The 23123-nt window shown below is 49.9% G+C and overlaps 1 protein-coding gene across 1 annotated transcript in view; it reads right to left on the bottom strand.

Annotated features, from left to right (window-relative positions):
- Positions 1 to 23123, bottom strand: part of begain (brain-enriched guanylate kinase-associated) — a gene marked incomplete at both ends in the record, with an annotated part of 160226 nt that overhangs the window by 21967 nt on the left and 115136 nt on the right. Inside the window, 2 exons of the mRNA XM_084309756.1 lie at positions 2303 to 2386; positions 19002 to 19109. Coding sequence (XP_084165882.1) covers positions 2303 to 2386; positions 19002 to 19109 — 192 coding nt within the window. The remainder of the gene's footprint in view (positions 1 to 2302; positions 2387 to 19001; positions 19110 to 23123) is intronic.

The raw sequence follows: 23123 nt of genomic DNA, 5'->3' as shown, positions 1-23123 counted from the left end.
ACAACGGGAGGCGGAAAATGGGGTTGGAGTACGGACCTCTCCTCTGCCATCTCTCTGCATGTTGAGGTCATCAGCTGCAGGGCCTTCCCGAATAGTCCAGCATCGGAGAGGGTGGCCGTCAGAAGAGGAGACCTCTTCTTCTCCGGCACACGGGCCTGCTCCAGCCAAAGGTGGCGCTGGATCAGAGTAGCCAGGGCGCCCACTTTCCCAGAGGCTATGGCCTGCACCTGGGTCAGATGCAGGACAGCTCCTGCCGCCTGGGTGAGCTGATCATGTTGTACCTCCAACCGCTCCGTGCCGCCCGTCATTATCCCGGATACAAATCTAGCCAGCTGTGCGATGTTAGACGCAGCAGCCAGCGATTGTGTACCCGCGATGAATGACTGGTCACTCCAATACGCCAACCGCCTAGCCGATCTTCCTTGGAGAACCGGCTTGCATAACGGCTTCCACACCACATCCGGACAGAGGAGAGCGGCCATCGGCCTATCAAGCCGTGGCACACCCTCTCTCATACCTTCAACCAAACCCACCACCCGCGTAACTGGTACGTAAGCGGGAGTGAGGCCCATGATGTGGGACACCACCTGGCCCCGACGAACATAGGCCCCCATTGAGGGGAAAAATGGGTAGAGATGACCTATTAAATCATCGGGGACAGGAGCAGGCAGTGGCTGCGGCAGCGGCACGCCGTTTGCAGCGGCCGCCACCGCCATAAGCTCGGGGAACAAAGCCTGCAGTTCCCCCTGCAGACTTTCCTCCACCGAACCCGCATCCCTCACATGCAGCAGGCTGCAACTGGTTAAGGAGCCACAGTCTGGTGTGGCTGATAGTAGGGCATCCTGCTGAAGACGCCGAGGGGTTTCCCCGACATCCTCGAACAAGGCGCCCCAAGGAGACATATCACCCCCCTCCAGTGTTACCTGGACGGGTGGGATATTCGTCTCTACTGGGCCTTCAAACAAGAACCCGTCCGCCTCTACCATGTAGTCCTCTGTTTCCATTGGACAACTAGAGACCGACACATCCTCGCTGGTCTCCAGCAATTCCCCAAACCCAGGCCGTTCACGTCTGCAGGACACCATCTTGCGACGGGAACAGAGCAGACGCAAAAAGCTTGCGTCTCAAATCCTCCGGAACCAACGGAACCGGCCGTTCAACAACGGACGATTCCCCGGAACCAGAGCCAGGACCAGGCCATCGCAGAGTCGACGGCACCAGTGCACTGGCTCCTCGGAGAGGCAAACTACCCATCGAATGCCTACCGGGCGTGGCTGCCGACCACGAAAGCGGCAACAGCCCCGCACCAGAACGCACGACGGAGGCGGGAATGGAGAACCGCTGGTGAAGAGTGATTCTACAACTCTCCGAAGTAGACATTATGACTTAGATTTTTCTCTTGAATATTTATGAGAGAAGAAAAAAATAAGCACAATGTAAACTCGTCTCAACTTTCTTCAACTAGCAACCTCGTCAAGTGGGGATCTACCAGGCACTTCCTTGTGGTGAAAGCGAAGAAGGAGGCGAGTAGGTGGCCACACACCTGCTTATGAAGGTAAGCTGATAGGGGTATGGTCAGACGAATATTGGGATGTAAAGGTACATTGTGGAATTTTTATTCAGTGCGCGTGCACAAGCATGGTACAGTGCAGAGAGTGACGCCGAGCGAGAGCCATTACGAAACAGAACACATGTTTAGATTTATGAAACCTGCCACCTTTTAAAGGAGATCTAACACATGTTTAGATTGATGAAACCTGCCACCTTTTAAAGGAGATCTGACACACGTTTAGATTGATGAAACCTGCCACCTTTTAAAGGGGATCTAACACACGTTTAGATTGATGAAACCTGCCACCTTTTAAAGGAGATCTAACACACGTTTAGATTGATGAAACCTGCCACCTTTTAAAGGAGATCTGACACGTTTAGATTGATGAAACCTGCCACCTTTTAAAGGGGATCTAACACACGTTTAGATTGATGAAACCTGCCACCTTTTAAAGGAGATCTAACACACGTTTAGATTGATGAAACCTGCCACCTTTTAAAGGAGATCTAACACATGTTTAGATTGATGAAACCTGCCACCTTTTAAAGGAGATCTAACACACGTTTAGATTGATGAAACCTGCCACCTTTTAAAGGAGATCTAACACACGTTTAGATTGATGAAACCTGCCACCTTTTAAAGGAGATCTAACACACGTTTAGATTGAAGAAACCTGCCTCTTCAACACATTCAAGAGCTATAATAGCCAGACCATGTTCATTGTTATCACAGCCATCCAGTGGTGCTCACCTCAGACATCTTGTGAGCTCGGTAGTGAGACTTGGAGCACTGCAGCAGCTGGGCTGCCAGGTTGCAGTCTTTCCTGTACAAGTCCTGGAAGACAAAGTAAACGATCCACCACAAAGTTCACTCACTCTTTAAAACGTCTTTGTGCAAAGTGGCAAATTATCCTCAAGATAAAAACTACATAACACCTCACAAAAAACATGCAGTTATTGTAATGTTATCCGATTTTGCTGCCGAAATTTCATATACGGCTTTGGACGAGAACGTATACTCTAGACAGCGGCTGGCTAATCAATCATCTCATCCTGTTGCCGTGGGGATACACTTGGCTGTTTGTGATGAGGAAAAAGGAAACACAATTGCAACACTAATTAAAAGTGATATCCTCAAGCAGATTTTTCCCTCTAAACTTAATTTTTTTGTGACTGCTAGTGTAAACTGGTGTGAGTGTGTGTGCGTGCGCCATAGGAGACCAAGACCACTTAAGAACACCACAGTCTAGAATATTCAATTGAACAAACTCATCTGCTGTAGTCGGTACAAATCCATCTGTTCAAATGTTAAGGTCCCTGGGGGCTGGAGACAGATTTTAATGGTCTACAGCATCTTATTAACTCCACACAACTTTTCCACTCGTAAAATGTCTGCTATCTGACTGGTACCAACTCTAGTTTCATTAGTCGTCTGAAAGAAGCCCCTATGTTATCCTCATCCTTAGTCTAATAAGCTCATGCGTCCCTTTGTTTGGCATTTGTTCTTTATTTCTTTCTCTGTCTGTCTGTCTGTCTGTCTGTCTGTCTGTCTGTCTGTCTGTCTGTCTGTCTGTCTGTCTGTCTGTCTGTCTGTCTGTCTGTCTGTCTGTCTGTCTGTCTGTCTGTCTGTCTGTCTGTCTGTCTGTCTGTCTGTCTGTCTGTCTGTCTGTCTGTCTGTCTGTCTGTCTGTCTGTCTGTCTGTCTGTCTGTCTGTCTGTCTGTCTGTCTGTCTGTCTGTCTGTCTGTCTGTCTGTCTTCCTCCTCATGTTCCTACTCTCTGATATGTGTTTATTCAATCAGACCAGCTCTCCCTCTTCCCTTGAGCTGCTGCTTTTCTGTGAGATGAGACCACACACTTGATGAGGCGTCTCAACGAACATCAAAGCTTTCTCTGTGGCGGGTTTGATTCCCTCGATGGTCAACAGTGACTGTGTTTTCAAATCACTATTACTTTCACCAGAGGACAGACCCTGTGGGTTTTGAAGACGGCAAAAAGGGACGTCAGGGACCTTGCTGATGTCTTAGTCAGTGTTGCTTGTCTGCTGTGCTGTGCCGTGGGTACCATGTGGCTTCAGTTGGAATCTTTGGAGGTAACACTAATTAAACAAGACTAATGTAGTCTAACCCATCAACCGTTCCTTTCACATCTAAGTCTTTGCACATTTAACAGATCATTTGCTTCATCTCAATGTCAGAACCGTTCAATTCAAACCTAGCTCTCTGGAGAAAATGGCTGCCTGGCTGCTGGCACAGAGGGGGTGAACTCCCATTCAAAATGAACTTTGACCCCAATCAGTCTGGCTGGATCTAGAGAGATTGTCTGAATACTCCATGGCCCAGAGGTGTTCTAGCTACCATATATTCCAAAGAGAGAATTACCTGAGCCACCAGGAGCCTCAGCTAGACACATCAAAAAGAACGAGTCGGTAAATTGCCACAGGAATCTGTGCTAAGATGCACACCACCCATCTAAAGCCGCTGGCGGCCCTGAGGTTGCCCATTGATTTCAAAGTAATCACTGTAAAACACCCACTGGTTAAGGGCTAATTCCTCAATCTGCTGTGGCAGCATGAGGTGTGAGGTGCTCAGGAGAGCTATACTGCAAAATCACAGTGGACATCAGACTTTTAGCTCAGTGTAAAGGGTGGTCTACAGCTACCTAGCAACTAGGGGTACAATTCCCTGACTGTATTGAATAAGTATGGTATCATTAAACCACTACTGAGTTATGTACATTACTACTGGCCATACAGTACACATGTATATGAGATGAACACCCACACAATAACACGGCTTAACAAGAAAGTACTGTTTATAATAATATTTATTAGAAGAGCACCAAGATTATCTTACATTTATTAAGATTGAGAGTTGCGCTTGTAAGGCGAAGAATGTGCATGAATAGGTCAAGAGCGTAAGTCCATGAGCATATTACGAAGGGGATAATTAATACCACCTGTAGCATAAGAATTATATATGGTACACTAGTAGGTCAGCTGGAGATACTAAGGGGGTTCCCTCCGGTTGTAAGCCAGCAGGGGAGAGGATTTGTCGGTAGCAAAAGTCTGGATCAACGAGGAATAAGGAGACTCCAGGTACAGGAGACAGTGCAATAATCCCTTGATCCGGAGACAAAGCAACAGCTGTTCTCCGGTGTGCAGTGCCGCATGGAGGAAAGCTAGCCAGCCTCAGAGTCCTAGAGGCGGGCTCGACGGTGCTCCTCACAGGGTAAATCCCACACGGTAGTGGGGGTAGACGATTCTCTGCTCCAACAGCCACAGGACCAAAGCATTATAATCCAGCCGAAAAGGGCTCTGTAGTCGTCGGTGTAGGTTATCCAGTGTACATATCCACACGGTTCTCGTCTAGGGCTCCTCGGATGACGGCACAAGGTTAGGCCGCCCAGCCTGGTTAAGCACACTAGCTCGGTACGATGAAACGTTGGTAATGCTGGTCACTGTAGAACGGTAGCCGCACGATACACTATACATAATAGACTATTACTTAATAATAGAATAGGTCGAACTCGACGATACAGCGTTAAACTCTGACACTTCAGCTATCAATTCGCACGCGGTCTCAAGGCTCTATTTCAGGGCAAAACGGGCCCACTTCACAGCACGTTGTATCGTGGTGTGAGGCTTCAACTTATTACGGTAACACACTGCTGTATCCACCTGCAACGTATTTATACGTAAGGTGAACAATCTAGTACCAGCCTTATTTCTGTCTCATATTACTGCGCAGAACCGGGCATGTTCAGGCATGTCTTAGCGGTGACTTTGAACTAGACATTGGGGGGTATGGCCGTGGCGCCTAGGGGATCGCTGTCCAATAGGAGAACGAATATTATGGTCTGGCCTGTACTAGGTAAAGGGATATTCCGTGTATATGTACAAAGAATATACAAGGGATATCAGACGATATACAAATACTATACAATATATCTCAAGTAATAAATATATATATTCGGTTTAATCTGACCCTTTGTAACAGCCGCCTCCTAATTAGTCCGCACCTAATTAGATAAGCAGAGACAGATTAACCGCACTGTCCACTACTCAATGTCCGTTGTGAGGAGTAGGGCAATTCACAAAGTCAGGGGGTCATGGTCGTCATCAAGAGAGTCGGGGAGCCTTGGCAACTCTATCAGCCTCGCCACGGGTCGGGTGTATGTCCGCCCTTGGACGAGCACTTCTGCCGCTCTGACCTTTCCGTCGGCACCAGTGATCACTTTGCTTACGCGGCCGGCCGGCCACATAGCTCGGGGTAGTGACTGGTCGATAATCATGACGACTGTGCCCTCCGTCAAATTGTCTCTTTCTTTTACCCATTTCTGGCGGGTCTGTAGAGACGGTAGATAGTGGAGGAGGAACTGTTCCAAAACTTGTCAGCCAATACTTGACTGTACCTCCACATTCTTCGGCCGTTCGCTTCTTCAGGTCTGTACACTGTCTGTGGGAGCGCGGGGTCCAGCCGCACCATCAAGAGAGTGTTGGGGGTGACTGGGTCGACATCCGCTACATCACTTGAGACGTAACCGAGGGGCCTCGAGTTCAATACTCCCTCGCTCTCCGTGAGGACCGTCGTGAGGACTTCTTCCGCCACGGTCTGGGCCCCAAGCACGGCATACAGGGCTGTCTTTATTGAACGTACTTCTCGTTCCCAAGTTCCACCGAAGTGAGGTGCATTCGGGGGGTTAAACTGGAAATCAATCTGAGAGGGAGCGAGGTGGGTCTTAAGTTCTGGGCCCATAGCTTGGATGCTCTCTCTCAGCTCTCTTTCTCTGCCTTTGAAGTTTGTCCCGTGATCAGACAATAATATAGACGGTTTTCCTTTCCGCAATGTGAATCTCCGGAAGGCCATAAGGAATGAGTCCGTACTCATGGTTGGAAGGAGTTCTATGTGTATCGCTCGGGTGGTCATGCATTTGAATACAATACCCCACCGCTTCTCCGTCCCTCTTCCTTTCCTCACGTACAGCGGGCCGAAACAGTCCATACCGGTGGAGTGAAAGGGCTTGTCGCCGAGTCGGAGGCGACAGGGGGGTAGGTCAGCCATCCTGGGTATACTGGGCTGTGCTCGCCACTTGCGACAGTCTAGACAGGTCCGCTGGAAGCGTCGTACTGCTTCTCTTCCTTGCAGTATCCAATAGCGACGTCTGATCTCCGCGAAGACTCTCTCTGCCCCGGCGTGGTGCACGTCCTCGTCGTATTTCTTTATGATGAGCTCTGTGACCTTGTGTCGGCTGTTTAAGACTATCGGGAACTTGACGTCATCCGTTAAGTCTGGGGCCCTCCTCAGACGACCACCCACTCTGATGAGATTATGGGCGTCGCTCTCAGGGGCCAAGTGGAGCAGTCTGCTGTCTGACGGGACTGGCTTTGATCCCTGCAGACAGTCTAGCTCGTCGGGGAATGAGTCTCTTTGGGCTCGCTGTAGCAGAAGGAGTTCTGCTTCTTCGTAGTTAGCTGCATTAATGTCAGTAGTGGACGGAACCTCAGGGTGGTGCCACAGGAATGTCTTTAACTGCGCACTCTCAAGGGTGGGGCAGTCGTCTATGTTGGGATCTGTGGGGACTAGTGTGTGTGTCAACCCACAGAACATAGATTTCTTCTTCTCTGCCTCCTCTTCACTCGCCTCCCGTGGGGTGGGTGTAGGCCACTCTTCTTCCGGGAGCTTGAGGAACTCGGGACCGTCACTATAGAGATTGTGACGTGTGAGGTCATCCAGGGACATTCCCTGTGTGATGACGTCGGCTGGGTTCTGCTTTGTGTCCACATACCTCCAGCATGCTGCTTCTGTTAAATCTTGGATCTCTGTGATTCTGACTCCCACGAAGACCTTGTATCTACACGAATCAGACTGGATCCATGTGAGTACGGTCATGGAGTCTGACCACAGGATTGTTCTTTGCACCGGGATGGTGAGTTCACATTGGATTAACGTGGCGAGTTGCGCTCCTACTAGGGCTGCGCAGAGCTCTAGACGCGGGATAGATTGTTGCTTGCGGGGGGCTATTCTTGAGCGAGCCAGGATGAAGGCAGTATGTATTTCTCCTCCCTCCTCTCGGGCCACCGAACCGTAGGCTACTTCGGAGGCGTCGCTGAAGACGTGCAGGTCCATCTGACACGTCTCCGGCCTCACTGTGGGTGGGAAGTAGCTGCGGCGTATGTTGACACCTGGGAGCGAGCTGAGTTCTGTCTCCCACTCTCTCCATGTGGAAGCAAGGTGGTCGGGTATGGGGTCGTCCCAGCCCTGGTCCTTGTCCCATAGCGCTCGTACAATCATCTTTGCCCTGGTGGTGTAAGGTAGAATACATCCCAACGGGTCATATTGTCTGGCGAGTGTTCTGTATACACTCCGTCTTGTGGTCGGTAGTGAAATCGACCTTCCCTGCTCCTTGGTCAGGGGTGTGTGTCTATAATGGAGCGAGTCTGTTTTGAAGCGCCAGACTAGTCCTAATGTCATTTCTTGGGCTTCTCCTGGGATGGTCGCCATCCAGGTCTCGCTGCTTGCTGCCTTGTCCTCTGGGGAGAGGCTGCGCAATACTTGAGGGTCGCTGCTGGCCCACTGCCGGAGATCAAAGCCGCCTTTGATCAGAGAGGCGCGGAGCTTGAGTAGGAGGGCCTCGGCTTCTTCTGGCGTCGAGACGCTTTGCAGACAGTTGTCCACGTAGAAACTATTTCCTACACTTTGTCGGACCTCTTCATCAGCTGCTGGGTCCTCTGCGACGTGTTTTTGCAGTGCGAACGTAGCACAGCATGGGCTGCATGTGGTTCTGAAAGGGAGGACTTCCCATTGATAGATGGATGGTTGCTCATCCCCGATCCTCTCTCTCCATAAGAACCGCAGCAGGGGCTTGTCCTCTTCCACTAGTCGCACCTGCAGGAACATCCCTTTGATGTCGCCGCTGATGGCCACCTTGTTCTGGCGGAAACGTAGCAACACGCCTAGTAGAGAGGGGCCGAGTGTTGGGCCGGGCAAGAGCTCTTTATTCAGATTTTGTGATCCGATCTGGTAGCTGCAGTTAAACACAATACGATCCTTGCCGTTGTGGTGGACTTTGTGGTGCGGCACGTACCATGATTCGGTCGTCTGATCGGCCTCTTTAATGTCAATTCTCTTTATGTGTCCCGCTGTGATTAGCTTGTCAATCTCAGCGCGGTACACAGTAGCTTGAGCGGGGTCTCTGGCTAGGCGCCGCTCTGTGTTCGATAGATACCGCTCCGTCGCTTCTTTTGGGGCGTGGAAGGTAGGCATACCCGCTCGCCTCAGGAGTGGAGTTGCGTATCTCATCACTCCGTTGACTTTGACTCTCTTTGTCCCCTGCTCGAGGAGGGCTTTGGCATAAATGTCTTCCTTGGAACGAATGTGTTTCTTTTCGTTCTTAAAGGGCATTGTCTCTAGTGTCCATAGCCTCTCGACGTGCTGTAAGAGGGCGGTGTCTTCTTCTGTCACTCTGGAGTGGAGGCAGCGAGTGGCTGCTGTTCGGTTGGGAGACCTGGAGAGGGGGCCTTGTAGTGTCCATCCTAGGCGGGTCTCGACTGCTGCTGGACAGCCTCTGGGCCCAGTGTGGACCCGGTCCATCGGGACGATGAGGTGTGCGTGGTCGGATCCTATCAGCAGGGTCGGGGTGGCGCCGTCTATGAGCGGTATAGGTAGTTGACGCAGGTGCACGTATTTGTCCATCAGCTTGGCGATGGGGTAGGTGTACTGCGACAGGCCTATGTCTTGGCTGGTGAAAGCGTTAGTGATCCTATACCATCTCTCTGGCTGCCCGCTTGCTGCGATAGTGAAGGAGACGTTCTCACCCTTGATCGTCTTCAGGTCTCTTCTTATAGTCCGAATCGTCATCGTTTCTTCGCTCCCCCGCAGCCCCAGCTGGGCCGCAGCGGACGCGAGGAGAAGGGTCTTTTCTGACCCGTCGTCAAGGACGGCGTAGGTGTCCATGACCTTGTCCTCGTAGCTCAATGTTACGCGGACCACCTTCAAGAGCACCCGGGCACCCCCGCTGCTGGCGGGGTCAATGTACATAACACTTGCCTTTGTGCTGCTTGAGGGTGCGGGCTTTCTTCTGTTACTGTCATGTAAAACGTCCAAGTGGGCTCCGTCACACCGACTACACCTCTTCTTTAAGCGGCACTCGGCTGCCATGTGACTGCGCGCACAGCGGTAACAGCGGCGGTTGGACTTTATCCATTGACTCACCTCGTCGGCGGTCATCTTCTTGAACGTCAGCCAGTGTTCCTTTTCGCAGTACTGGCATACAATCTTCCACTTCTCTTTCGTCGAGGGGGTGCTGTGGTTCTTGTTACGCGGTACTGATTCGGCTTGGTGCATGACGGTCACCAGCCTGCGGTTATCGTTTGATCTCCTAGGTCCCTCTCTGGAGCTTGGTACGCTCCGCACGAACGTATCCAGTCGTAGGCTGCTGACTTCTCTCGCCAGGAAGTCGGCCAGGTCTAGGAGGGATGGCTCGGGACCGTTGGGATCACGGTGGTCCTTTTGCCGCCTGAAGCGCTCTTGTCGGGCGGGCGGAAGCTTCTCTAATATTCTTTCAACATTAGAGTTTGCGTACAGTTCGTGCCTACCCTTTTCCTTTTGTGCCCCCAGCATCCCTACCAGGGATTGTACCTTGATAGAGAGGTCATCTAATGAGCGATTGTCTGTGGCTGGGGGTAGACGGTCAATATTCCTTATCTCTTGTATTACGTAGTCCCATATGCGTCCATAACGTTGGTCGAGGGCTACTAGAGCCGTGGTGTATGGGGTACTTGAGTTGGAATATGCCAGCGCTATATTATGCGCTCTGGGCACCTTCAGGTGCTTGAGTAGGATAGCATACTTGTACGTCTCATCGGGGACATCGGACATCATTGTCTCTAAGCACATTCGTAGCTCTGTGTACTGTGCTCTGTTCTCGTGTGTGAAGTCCGGGAACGTCGGTGTGCCAAGGTACGATGCCATGGATGGCTGGCACATCGGTGAGCGTTGGGGGAGAGGCCTCCTAGGCGAGTCTCCTCTTACGTGTCGTGGTGGGCTGGTACCTGGTGGGTACCAAGGCCCGGGTACCCAGGTGCTGTTCCTCGGGGCTGGTCGTGCGTCAAGCTCACCCGTGAGTTGAGTCGGGGGTCTGTAACGCAGGGCCTCGGGGGTAAAGTCTGGGCTGTACTGGACCTCCTGGTCCTGTGGAGTACGATGCTGCTGTTGGGCTTGACTTTCCTCCTCTTCCTCTTCTTCTTCCTCTGCCAGGTCTTCTAGATCCTGTAATCGTCTATTTAGTCTCGCAGCGGCGTAGGCCGGTTCTTCCCTGTTGCTGGGTCTCGCATGGACCGGTCGGGGAAGGGGTTCGGAGACGTGTATAGGCTCTTTCTGTTGGCCGGGCTCCGGGTCGCTTGATCGGGTAGGGGAGGGTGCCCTAGACCCTTGTCTTGACGAGGCCCTGGAGCTCCGTGCGGAGGGAGGGGGGGTTGCCCTGGCTATCAGTTGCTCCATTATCTGCGCTTGTAATCGGTCGCGCTCGGCTTCACGCTGGGCTTGGGCTGCGTCGCGCTGTGCATTGGCGGCTCCGCGCTGTGCATCGGCGGCGGCGCGCTGGGCTTCGGCGCGGTCTCTTTCCATGTTCTCTTCCGTCTGGAGGCGTCTGGTCTCCAGGCGTATGCGGTCGTCTTCACTCCTTTGCTGCGCCTGGAAGCGCTCTCGCTGGGTCGCAGAGTGTTCGCGTTCACTAAGGGCTTGCGCTTGGAGTTGCGCGTGGAAGCGTTCTCTTTGGTCTGCAGATTGTTCGCGCTCACTTAGTTGTTGAGCCTGCAGGCGGTCTCTTTCCATGGTAGAGTGTTCGCGCTCACTTTGGTGTTGCGCGCGGAGGCGCTCTTGTTCCATGGAAGAATGTTTGCGATCGCTAAGCGTCTGTGCTTGGAGTCGATCGCGTTCAGTGGAGGCTGCCAGGGTGGCGATAAATGCCTGCGCCAGCATCTTGTCCGCCTCGCTGGGGGAAGACACTGATGGAGGTGATCGGCTTCTGGCAGTGCTCGTTGGAGATCCGTTCTCCTGTCGCGCTCCGAGGAGGTCCATCTCCTGGGTGCGCGTCTCTTCTGGTGGTGGGTCGGGTTCTGTCCCTGGAGGGCTTTCTTTATCCTGGAGCTCTCCGGGGACTATCCCGCTGACGTTGGCGGGGGGTAAAGTCATGTCATGTCCCTCCTGGTCCCCCCCGTGAGCTTGGTCAGTTACGTTAGAACCCACTAGGGTCTCTACTGGCAGGGTCGCCTGGTCGGTAGGGTTTGACATACTTTTACTATCCGCTTTTTCCGCGTTTAACGTCTGTATAAAGCTAGGTAGTAGACTGGCAGCGTAGTCCTCTAGGTAAGGAGGTGGCTGCCGTCTGCGCTGCGGGCGATCTAGCTTAGGAGAACCGTTTGTGGAGTGTTCATCGCTGGCCATGTCAATATTAATATTATATTAATATTACGCTAATTACCCTCCGGCTCGAAGGACCAATTGTAACTGAGGGGTACAATTCCCTGACTGTATTGAATAAGTATGGTATCATTAAACCACTACTGAGTTATGTACATTACTACTGGCCATACAGTACACATGTATATGAGATGAACACCCACACAATAACACGGCTTAACAAGAAAGTACTGTTTATAATAATATTTATTAGAAGAGCACCAAGATTATCTTACATTTATTAAGATTGAGAGTTGCGCTTGTAAGGCGAAGAATGTGCATGAATAGGTCAAGAGCGTAAGTCCATGAGCATATTACGAAGGGGATAATTAATACCACCTGTAGCATAAGAATTATATATGGTACACTAGTAGGTCAGCTGGAGATACTAAGGGGGTTCCCTCCGGTTGTAAGCCAGCAGGGGAGAGGATTTGTCGGTAGCAAAAGTCTGGATCAACGAGGAATAAGGAGACTCCAGGTACAGGAGACAGTGCAATAATCCCTTGATCCGTAGACAAAGCAACAGCTATTCTCCGGTGTGCAGTGCCGCATGGAGGAAAGCTAGCCAGCCTCAGAGTCCTAGAGGCGGGCTCGACGGTGCTCCTCACAGGGTAAATCCCACACGGTAGTGGGGGTAGACGATTCTCTGCTCCAACAGCCACAGGACCAAAGCATTATAATCCAGCCGAAAAGGGCTCTGTAGTCGTCGGTGTAGGTTATCCAGTGTACATATCCACACGGTTCTCGTCTAGGGCTCCTCGGATGACGGCACAAGGTTAGGCCGCCCAGCCTGGATAAGCACACTAGCTCGGTACGATGAAACGTTGGTAATGCTGGTCACTGTAGAACGGTAGCCGCACGATACACTATACATAATAGACTATTACTTAATAATAGAATAGGTCGAACTCGACGATACAGCGTTAAACTCTGACACTTCAGCTATCAATTCGCACGCGGTCTCAAGGCTCTATTTCGGGGCAAAACGGGCCCACTTCACAGCACGTTGTATCGTGGTGTGAGGCTTCAACTTATTACGGTAACACACTGCTGTATCCACCTGCAACGTATTTATACGTAAGGTGAACAATCTAGTACCAGCCTTATTTCTGTCTCATATTACTGCGCAGAACCGGGCATGTTCAGGCATGTCTTAGCGGTGACTTTGAACTAGACATTGGGGGGTATGGCCGTGGCGCCTAGGGGATCGCTGTCCAATAGGAGAACGAATATTATGGTCTGGCCTGTACTAGGTAAAGGGATATTCTGTGTATATGTACAAAGAATATACAAGGGATATCAGATGATATACAAATACTATACAATATATCTCAAGTAATAAATATATATATTCGGTTTAATCTGACCCTTTGTAACAGATCTGGTACTGTAGTCAAGCTTTTAAAAAGTAATGCTATAGAGACACAACTCTACATACCTCATTGCAAATTCCTAATGAAGGACGATGGAGTCATATGCACAGAATCAGAATCAGAAAGGTCTTTAATGCCAAGTAGTTTACACATACAAGGAATTTGATTTGGTCTTTTTTGGTGCAACATTAATGAACATGTCCGTTCACATACTGTACATTTACACTTGTGTTCTGACTTTATTTGTGATGTTGACATGTCAGGAGAAATGAATGAGGACTGTGTAGATTCAACCACTAAAAGTTCTTATTCCAATGAAATTCCCTTTGAGCTTCTCTGATTGGTTAGAAGGGTGAAGCTCTCTATGAAGCTTTAGAATGGAATACCTCTGCTCTGCACTGCTGCTACTCTGGTCAATTAAGCTCACTGCTACTACTCTGGTCAATGAAACTCACTGCTGCTACTCTGGTCAATGAAGCTCACTGCTACTACTCTGGTCAATGAAGCTCACTGCTACTACTCTGGTCAATGAAACTCACTGCTGCTACTCTGGTCAATGAAGCTCACTGCTGTTACTCTGGTCAATGAAACTCACTGCTGCTACTCTGGTCAATGAAGCTCACTGCTGTTACTCTGGTCAATGAAGCTCACTGCTGTTACTCTGGTCAATGAAACTCACTGCTGTTACTCTGGTCAATGAAACTCACTGCTGCTACTCTGGTCAATGAAGCTCACTGCTGTTACTCTGGTCAATGAAATTCACTGCTGTTACTCTGGTCAATGAAGCTCACTGCTGTTACTCTGGTCAATGAAACTCACTGCTGTTACTCTGGTCAATGAAACTCACTGCTGTTACTCTGGTCAATGAAACTCACTGCTGTTACTCTGGTCAATGAAGCTCACTGCTACTACTCTGGTCAATGAAACTCACTGCTGTTACTCTGGTCAATGAAACTCACTGCTACTACTCTGGTCAATGAAACTCACTGCTGTTACTCTGGTCAATGAAACTCACTGCTGTTACTCTGGTCAATGAAACTCACTGCTGTTACTCTGTTCAAGTTCTTTAATAGTTGTCATACAGAAGTACAGAATACTTTCATACAAAATGATTCTTACTGTTACGCTCCAGAGACTGTGCTAGACAAGATAGTATCAAATAACATAATAACATAATATAGCATGAATTTAGAAGAAGAAAAATGAGGTCACAGTGTTCGGTATAGACATATGTACAATGTTCTGAGTTACCATATAATATACAATACACAATACTATGCAGTGTACTAATGTACAGTACTATCTAGTGCAAAGCAGAAATGGGATGAGGTACAATTTTAGGTACAATTTACAGTAAGGTGTACGAGTTGTAGTGCAATCCTTCATCCATAAATATAAAGTGTGGGGAGTGGGTGCTACAGTGTGTTTGTTTAAAGTGGGTGTGTGCTATAAAGTGTGTGGAGTGGGTGCTACAGTGTGTTTGTTTAAAGTGAGTGTGTGCGTGTGGATGTGTGTGCTATGTGCGTTTGGTGGTTGTTGTTGTGTAGTGTTCATTCATTGTTCGTTTAGCAGCCTGATGGCCTGGGGATAGAAGCTTCTTCTGAGTCTTTCTGTGCTCGCCTTGAGACTCCGGTATCGCTTGCCTGACCGCAGCAGTTCAAAGAGGCAGTTGTTCGGGTGACTGGAGTCTTTAATGATTCTCTTAGCCTTGCCCTTGCAACGCTTGTTGTAAATGTTCTGGAGGGTGGGGAGCCCCCCTCCAATTGTGCGTTCGGCTGAACGTGTCACTCTTTGTAGTCTGCTTCGGTCTTGTGCAGTGCTATTCCCAAACCAGGAGGTGATGTTGCCGGTCAAGATGCTCTCTATTGTACATGAGTAGAAGTTCTTAAGGATCTTCTGGCTGACTTGGAACTTCCTTAAGCGCCTGAGGAAGTAGAGGCGTTGTCGTGCCTTCTTCACAACACTGTCAATGTGTGTGGTCCATGTCAAGTCCTCGGATATGTAGGCTCCGAGGTACTTAAAGCTGTTGACTCTCTCAACCGGTGCCCCGTCGATGCTGAGGGGGCTGTAGTCCTTGACCCCCGACCTCCTGAAGTCCACAATCATCTCCTTTGTTTTGCTGACGTTCAGGGAGAGGCTGTTTTCCTGGCACCATCCCGCCAGGACCTTGACCTCTTCCAGGTAGGCCCTCTCGTCGTTGGCAGAGATCAGGCCCACCACCACTGTGTCGTCAGCAAATTTGATGATTGTATTGCTACTCCACTGAGCCACACAGTCGTGTGTGTACAGGGAGTAGAGGAGGGGACTCAGAACACAGCCCTGGGGGGCCCCTATGTTGAGGGTGATGGATGAGGAGGTGCAGTTGCCTGCTCTCACCACCTGGGGTCTGCCAGTCAGGAAGTCCAAGACCCACTGGCAGAGGTCATAGCCCAAGCCCAGGTCCCTGAGCTTGGCTATGAGTATGGAGGGGACTATGGTATTGAATGCCGAGCTGTAGTCGATGAATAGCATTCTCACATAGTTCCTCTGCCTCTTGTCCAGGTGTGATGCTGCTGTGTGCAGCACATGGGCTATGGCGTCCTCCGTGGACCTGTTGGGGCGGTATGCAAATTGCAGGGGGTCCATGTTGATGGGGAGGGAGGAGCAGATGTAGCCCTTTACTAGCTTCTCAAAGCACTTCATGGCTATGGAGGTGAGAGCTACAGGGCGGTAGTCGTTGAGGCAAGCAGGCTTGGATTTTTTGGGTACAGGGATAATAGTGGACTTCTTCAGGCAGGTGGGGATGACAGCCTGTTCTAAGGACAGGTTAAATATGTCAGTGAATACTGGGGCCAGTTGGTCGGCACAGACTTTTAGGACGCGGCCGGGGATGCCGTCCGGACCTGCTGCCTTCCTGATATTCACTTTTTTAAAGGTCCGCCTCACCTCATGCTCTGTTACCCTGAACACTGCGCCTCCATCAGCAGCCGACCCCCCCCCCCCCCCCATTGCCGTGGCTTGTGAGCTGGTGTTGTTATTACCAGCATCAAACCTCGCATAGAAGGTATTGAGGTCATTTGCTAAGGAGATGTCACTGTTCAGTTTGAGGGAGGCGCCTTTGTAGTCTGTCATCGTTTTGAGCCCCTGCCACATAGCTCTAGAGTCAGCTTGTTCAAACTGGAGTTCAATTTTATCCCTGTAGCGCCGTTTGGCCTCTGACACTGTCCTCCTTACGTTGTATCGCGCCACCTTGTGGTCATTCATGTTGCCTGCCACTAGGCCGTCGTTGTATGCTTTGGTGCGCTCTCTCAGAGCTTCACGGACGGATTTGTCTACCCAGGGTTTTTGATTTGGGTAAACTTTCATTTTGGTAGTGGGGATTGTTTCTTCCACCCTAGTACAAACATAGTCCAGCACTGTTTCCGTGTAGACATTAATGTTATCTGTGTCGCGGAACACATTCCAGTCTGTGTAGTGAAACACGGACCGGAGCGTCTCCTCTGACGTCAAATCCCATTTCTGCACCTCTCGCGAGACTACAGGAGTACTTTTAATTCTCTGTTTGTACTTTGGTGAAAGAAAGATGGACGCGTGATCTGATTTACCAAAGCCACTATCAGAATGAGCCTTGTAGCCACCTTTAAATTGCGTGTAACAGTGATCTAGGATGTTACCGCCTCTGGTGTTGCAAGTCACATGCTGATAGAAGTCAGGCAATACCTTTCTCAGATTGGCGCTATTGAAATCTCCCAGCACTAAAATGGCGGCGTTAACATTCGCCACTTGTATTCTATTTACCTCGTCGTGGAGTCTGGAGAGCGCAACCTTGTTGCTGGCTTGCGGTGGAATATACACTCCGATCAGGACGATCGCCGTTAACTCCCTCGGGAGGAAGAAAGGACGACACTTGATGGTTATATATTCCAGTTCTGGGGAGCAGTGGTTGGATAATTCCTTCACGTTAGTTGGATCGCTCCAATTTTTGTTAAACATGAAGGCAATACCTCCTCCACGTTGTTTACCGGACTCTGCTGATGTCCGATCCTTGCGATGGATAAAGAAGTGATCTGCCGGTTGAATTGCGTGGTCTGGAACCTCCGGTGTGAGCCATGTTTCGGTGAAGCAGAGGACGTTGCAGTCCCTAACGTCTCTTTGATATTGAATCCTTGCTCGGATGTCATCCAGTTTATTGTCAATTGATTGTACATTGGCTAGCAATATACTGGGCAGTGGTGTACGGTGGCGTCTGGATCTCAGCCTGTTACGGATCCCAGCCCTCTTTCCTCGTCGTCTGGGTCCTCTTTTCCTGGGATCAAGGAACAAAGGATCTGGTCCTAATCTCTGGAGAATTTCTTCAGGCCATTGTTGCGGTTCGGAAAGCTGGTCCAGTGAGTAATCCAGTTGGTAAGTTTCCCGTAATCCAATGTCTATGAGTGACTGACGGTCATATACATTAAATGCACCAACAGTTGGTACAAACAAAACTCTAAAAACTATAAATATTAACAAAAGTAAACACAGTCTCGACGGAGCGCACAGACAGGCAGCCGTTCGTTGCGGCGCCATATTGCAGCTCTGGTCAATGAAACTCACTGCTACTACTCTGGTCAATGAAACTCACTGCTGTTACTCTGGTCAATGAAACTCACTGCTGTTCCTCTGGTCAATGAAGCTCACTGCTACTACTCTGGTCAATGAAGCTCACTGCTGTTACTCTGGTCAATGAAACTCATTCCTGCTACTCTGGTCAATGAAATGCACTGCTGCTACTCTGGTCAATGAAACTCACTGCTGTTACTCTGGTCAATGAAACTCACTGCTGTTACTCTGGTCAATGACACTCACTGCTGCTACTCTGGTCAATGAAACTCACTGCTGTTACTCTGGTCAATGAAACTCACTGCTGTTACTCTGGTCAATGAAGCTCACTGCTACTACTCTGGTCAATGAAACTCACTGCTGCTACTCTGGTCAATGAAACTCACTGCTGCTACTCTGGTCAATGAAACTCACCGCTGTTACTCTGGTCAATGAAACTCACTGCTGTTACTCTGGTCAATGAAACTCACTGCTGTTACTCTGGTCAATGAAACTCACTGCTGTTACTCTGGTCAATGAAACTCACTGCTGTTACTCTGGTCAATGAAACTCACTGCTGTTACTCTGGTCAATGAAACTCACTGCTGCTACTCTGGTCAATGAAACTCACTGCTGCTACTCTGGTCAATGAAACTCACTGCTGTTACTCTGGTCAATGAAACTCACTGCTGCTACTCTGGTCAATGAAACTCACTGCTGCTACTCTGGTCAATGAAACTCACTGCTGCTACTCTGGTCAATGAAGCTCACTGCTGTTACTCTGGTCAATGAAACTCACTGCTGTTACTCTGGTCAATGAAACTCACTGTTGCTACTCTGGTCAATGAAGCTCACTGCTGTTACTGTGGTCAATGAAACTCATTGAAAGTAGACTGTGAGTCAGCACATAAAAGACGTGTTTTGGAGCAGAATTCTATAAAAAATATCGGTGATCAAAAATCTTACACATTGTAGCTTTTAAGTAGGGGATTGCAGGGTTTGTCTTGCTGTGGTCTCGCTGCTCTGAGATAGAGATGGTAGCTTTGTTGAACTGTTACTCACATTATCTTCTCTGAGCTTATCAATGGTGATCTTGGCCTCCAGGAGGTGGTTGTTGAGGACGATGATCTCTCGGCTGAGGGCTCTCTTCTCATCCTCATGGTGTTGGGACTGTGGAGCAGGAAGCACGGAGGAGGAAGAGTGAGTGATGATAAGAGAATGGGTGGGAGGTACAGCAGGAGAAGAGAGGAAGAGTGAGGGGTGATGATAAGAGAAGGGGTGGGAGGTAGAGACAAGGAGAAAGTTGGAAGAGCAACAGAAGAAAATAAGAGATGGAGAGGAGGAGAAATGAGAGGAAGAGAGAAGTCAGTCACTATTGGCCGCCTGTTACACTGAGAGCCCGTATCAAGAGAGAGACAGAGAGAGAGAGAGATTTGATTTTTAAACACAACTTTATTTTCTCACTCAGCAATCAACAGTACATCAGAATGTATAACGCAAAACACAGAACAGCAAATCAAATCAAGAAAAATAAAAGACAAACTTCACATCAGAACAGAGCCAAAAACCAACTCCAACTCCTCCACAGTACACAACACCCACTTGTAACACCACATCATCTCAAACTCTGCTACATTGCTGGTCAACTGGTAAAAATTTAAATCTGTTCGCAACCTTGCCTGTACCATACATCTAAACAAGATAGTGGTATCTACCAGCACCGAATCCTCAATCTTTTCCCTCCTGCTTAGATAAATGGCCATTTTTGCCTGACCCAGCAGGAAGTTGAAGAGCTGACACTTTAACCTCCTCTTCCTGCTGTACCTGTACCCCAAAATAAACATCTCTGGAGTAAGATGTTCATCAAACATCACAAACATGCGGGTCAGGAACTGAAAAAAAAACAAGAGCCTGTCACACTTTAAAAAACAGTGAAAAACTGTTTCCCTCTCTGTGCAGAAAGGACAGGTGTCTTCAACATCAGAATTAATCACAGAGACAAAAGCGTTCACAGCAACTGCACCATGTAAGATTCTCCACTGTAAATCCCCAACTCTTTTAGTTAACGGTGGTTTGTACAGTGCTCTCCACTCAGGCCTCTGAGCCTCCTGCAGGCCCAGATGAGTGTTACGATTATGCTTCTTCTTCATGGTGAACCCAGGTGGCAGAATGAATATAGATGAGACAGGAGTCGACGTGGTGACGATAACAGTTTACTTGACAAGACAGGAACAATACACGACTGACAAACATAGGTAACATTAAACAATGAACCCGCAAGGGACTGCAGGCCAACAACACCTAATATACAGACACTGATAGACACAGAGGGTAATTACAAACAGGACACAGGTGTGGCAGACAGAACAACAGAACACAGAGCACACTGGGAAAACAATAACAATTACACAACCAGACTAAAACATATTTACAAAACACAGACAGGGGAACACAAGTCTAACAAAGTGGAGACAACAACGACAATACAGACAGTAAACATAATAAACATAACTGGCAGTAAATAATAATAAGCTGGTGTGTGAGCTGATGCCAGATCTGCATCAGCCCACCGGTTGGCAATGTTATGTTATGAGGGTTATTGATGGGGGGTTGAGAATGTCTGAGTCCTGGACCAACCGAACCGGGCGGAGGGTTGCAGTACCCCGCCCTCGAAGGTCGACTCCCAGGCGGCCCAGCAGGCCCCCCGGGAACGGGAAGGGTGGGGGGGACGGAAGCCGCATCAGCGAAGAAGTGTGGGGGGAGGAAGGGGGTTCGAGGGACGGGGCTCGCGGGAACTGGATCGGGAGGAGGGGGCTGATGAGGAGGACTGGAACAGGGAAGGATGGAGGGTAGGGGTAACGGCTCCGGAGTAGGACCTGGGGCTGGGGTCTCCACGGTGGCGAGACCCACCGCCGAACCCCGAACTGGAGGCTCCCTGGTGGCAGGACGCGGTGCAGGACCCCCGACCGGGGTCCCTCCGGCAGCGGAATCCGGCGTCATCCTCCAGGTCTGCCATGGTGGTGGCTCGTCCTCTGGAACCTCCCAGGGCTGAGGAGACCTCGACCAGGCCGGCGAGGAAGACCTGCGGTCCTGGGAACCACCTCCCCTGGGGCTGTGGCGTCGGGATCCGCGCCCCTTCCCCGACGCTCCCCTGCGGACCAGGCGACTCCCCACCCAGGGATCCAGCACAGGAGTGGCCGCGGCGCAAGCACCCGATGTCATCGGCGCCGCTGGCCCGGCCACTGCGTCCCATGGTGCCAGATCCCGAGCGGTCGCCTGGTCGGCACTCAGGACAGAAGCGCCCAGGATCCCGAGCGCGAAGCTTGCTCCGTCTCTCCTCTCTGCCGGGTTCAGGTTAGGCGGCGGGTTCATTCTGTTACGATTATGCTTCTTCTTCATGGTGAACCCAGGTGGCAGAATGAATATAGATGAGACAGGAGTCGACGTGGTGACGAGAACAGTTTACATGACAAGACAGGAACAATACACGACTGACAAACATAGGTAACATTAAACAATGAACCCGCAAGGGACTGCAGGCCCACAACACCTAATATACAGACACTGATAGACACAGAGGGTAATTACAAACAGGACAAAGGTGTGGCAGACAGAACAACAGAACACAGAGCACACTGGGAAAACAATAACAATTACACAACCAGACTAAAACATATTTACAAAACACAGACAGGGGAACACAAGTCTAACAAAGTGGAGACAACAACGACAATACAGACAGTAAACATAATAAACATAACTGGCAGTAAATAATAATAAGCTGGTGTGTGAGCTGATGCCAGATCTGCATCAGCCCACCGGTTGGCAATGTTATGTTATGAGGGTTATTGATGGGGGGTTGAGAATGTCTGGGTCCTGGACCAACCGAACCGGGCGGAGGGTTGCCGGCTGGTCCCACAGGACCGGGGGAAGTGTTACAGATGAGCTCTCCATGGAGTGTCAACCCTATCCTTCAGCCTGTTTTGATTCAACACTTTGACACACAGGTAATACAGAAATTTGCCCACCATGGTGCTCAGCCTGCAATCAGCAGCACTGCTCACCTCTAACAGACAACCATCACATTTAAAAACAGGACTAAGTTTCACCTCAGGAAAATAATCATTCTCAACAGGCAATAACTGACCATTACAATAATCAACACACATTTCCAGTTCATCATCAGTCAGCTGCTGTTTCCAGCCTCCCAGTAGGTGGCCCATCACCCTGACAGACCTTGTGCCCAGCTGTGAGGCCAGACCTGCAGCATTATCAAAAAGGGGACCGCACACCTCCAGCACATTGCCCAACGTGAAGATTTTTTTCTCACACAGCCTTTGCTTCAGCGCTGGCTCGGCCCCACCCTGAAAACGAGTCCCATGAACCACCGGCTCCCTCAGAAGCCAGTACAAAGAGTCATCGTTCTTCAGTCTCTCTTTCGTAAACAAGCCCCACACTGTTAACAGTCCCTTGTAGAAACGGGGCAGGTTTTTCATTGTACATCCCTTTAAATCCATGAGGAACAGTGGCTCAGCCAGACCTAGTCCACACCGCTCCAGTATGGCTCGGGCCACAGGTCTCCAGACCAGATCAGCCGGTCCTGTCAGGAGTCTCTGAATGAAACAGAGCCTGAAAGCAGCTCCCCTACTTGCCAAGTTGACAATCCCCTGTCCCCCTTCCTCCTTGGGCAGGAAAAGGACACTCTGTGGGACCCAGTGCAACCGGTCCCAGAAGAAGTCCACCATCAACCCCTGCACCTTAGACAGCAGGTTCAGCGGCGGGTCCGTACACACTAGCCGATGCCACAGCATGGAGGACACAAGATTGTTGATAATAAGGATCCAACCTTTCAGCGACAGTTTCGGAAGAATCCATTTCTATCGCTTCAGCCGGCCCTCCACTTGCTCTACCACACCGTCCCAATTCTTGGAAGAAAATACCTCATCCCCAAGATAAATCCCCAAGTACTTTAGGCCTCTCCTCTTCCATGTCAGGCCTCCAGGTAGCACAAGTCCATCAATTGGCCCTTTACCCACTGCTAAGGCCTCACTCTTCTGCCAGTTCACCCTAGCAGAGGAGAGAGTACTAAAAGCCATCACAGTTGATTGTACAATGTTAATGTCGTGCTGGGATTTGACCATAATCATGACATCATCAGCATATGCAGACAGTTTGAATTTTATG

The sequence above is a fragment of the Notolepis coatsorum genome, assembly GCF_963971535.1.
Source record: "Notolepis coatsorum genome assembly, chromosome: 3".
Taxonomy (NCBI): Eukaryota; Metazoa; Chordata; class Actinopteri; order Aulopiformes; family Paralepididae; genus Notolepis; species Notolepis coatsorum.
Note: the sequence above shows the minus strand (reverse complement) of the source record. Positions and strands in the feature narration are given on the sequence as shown.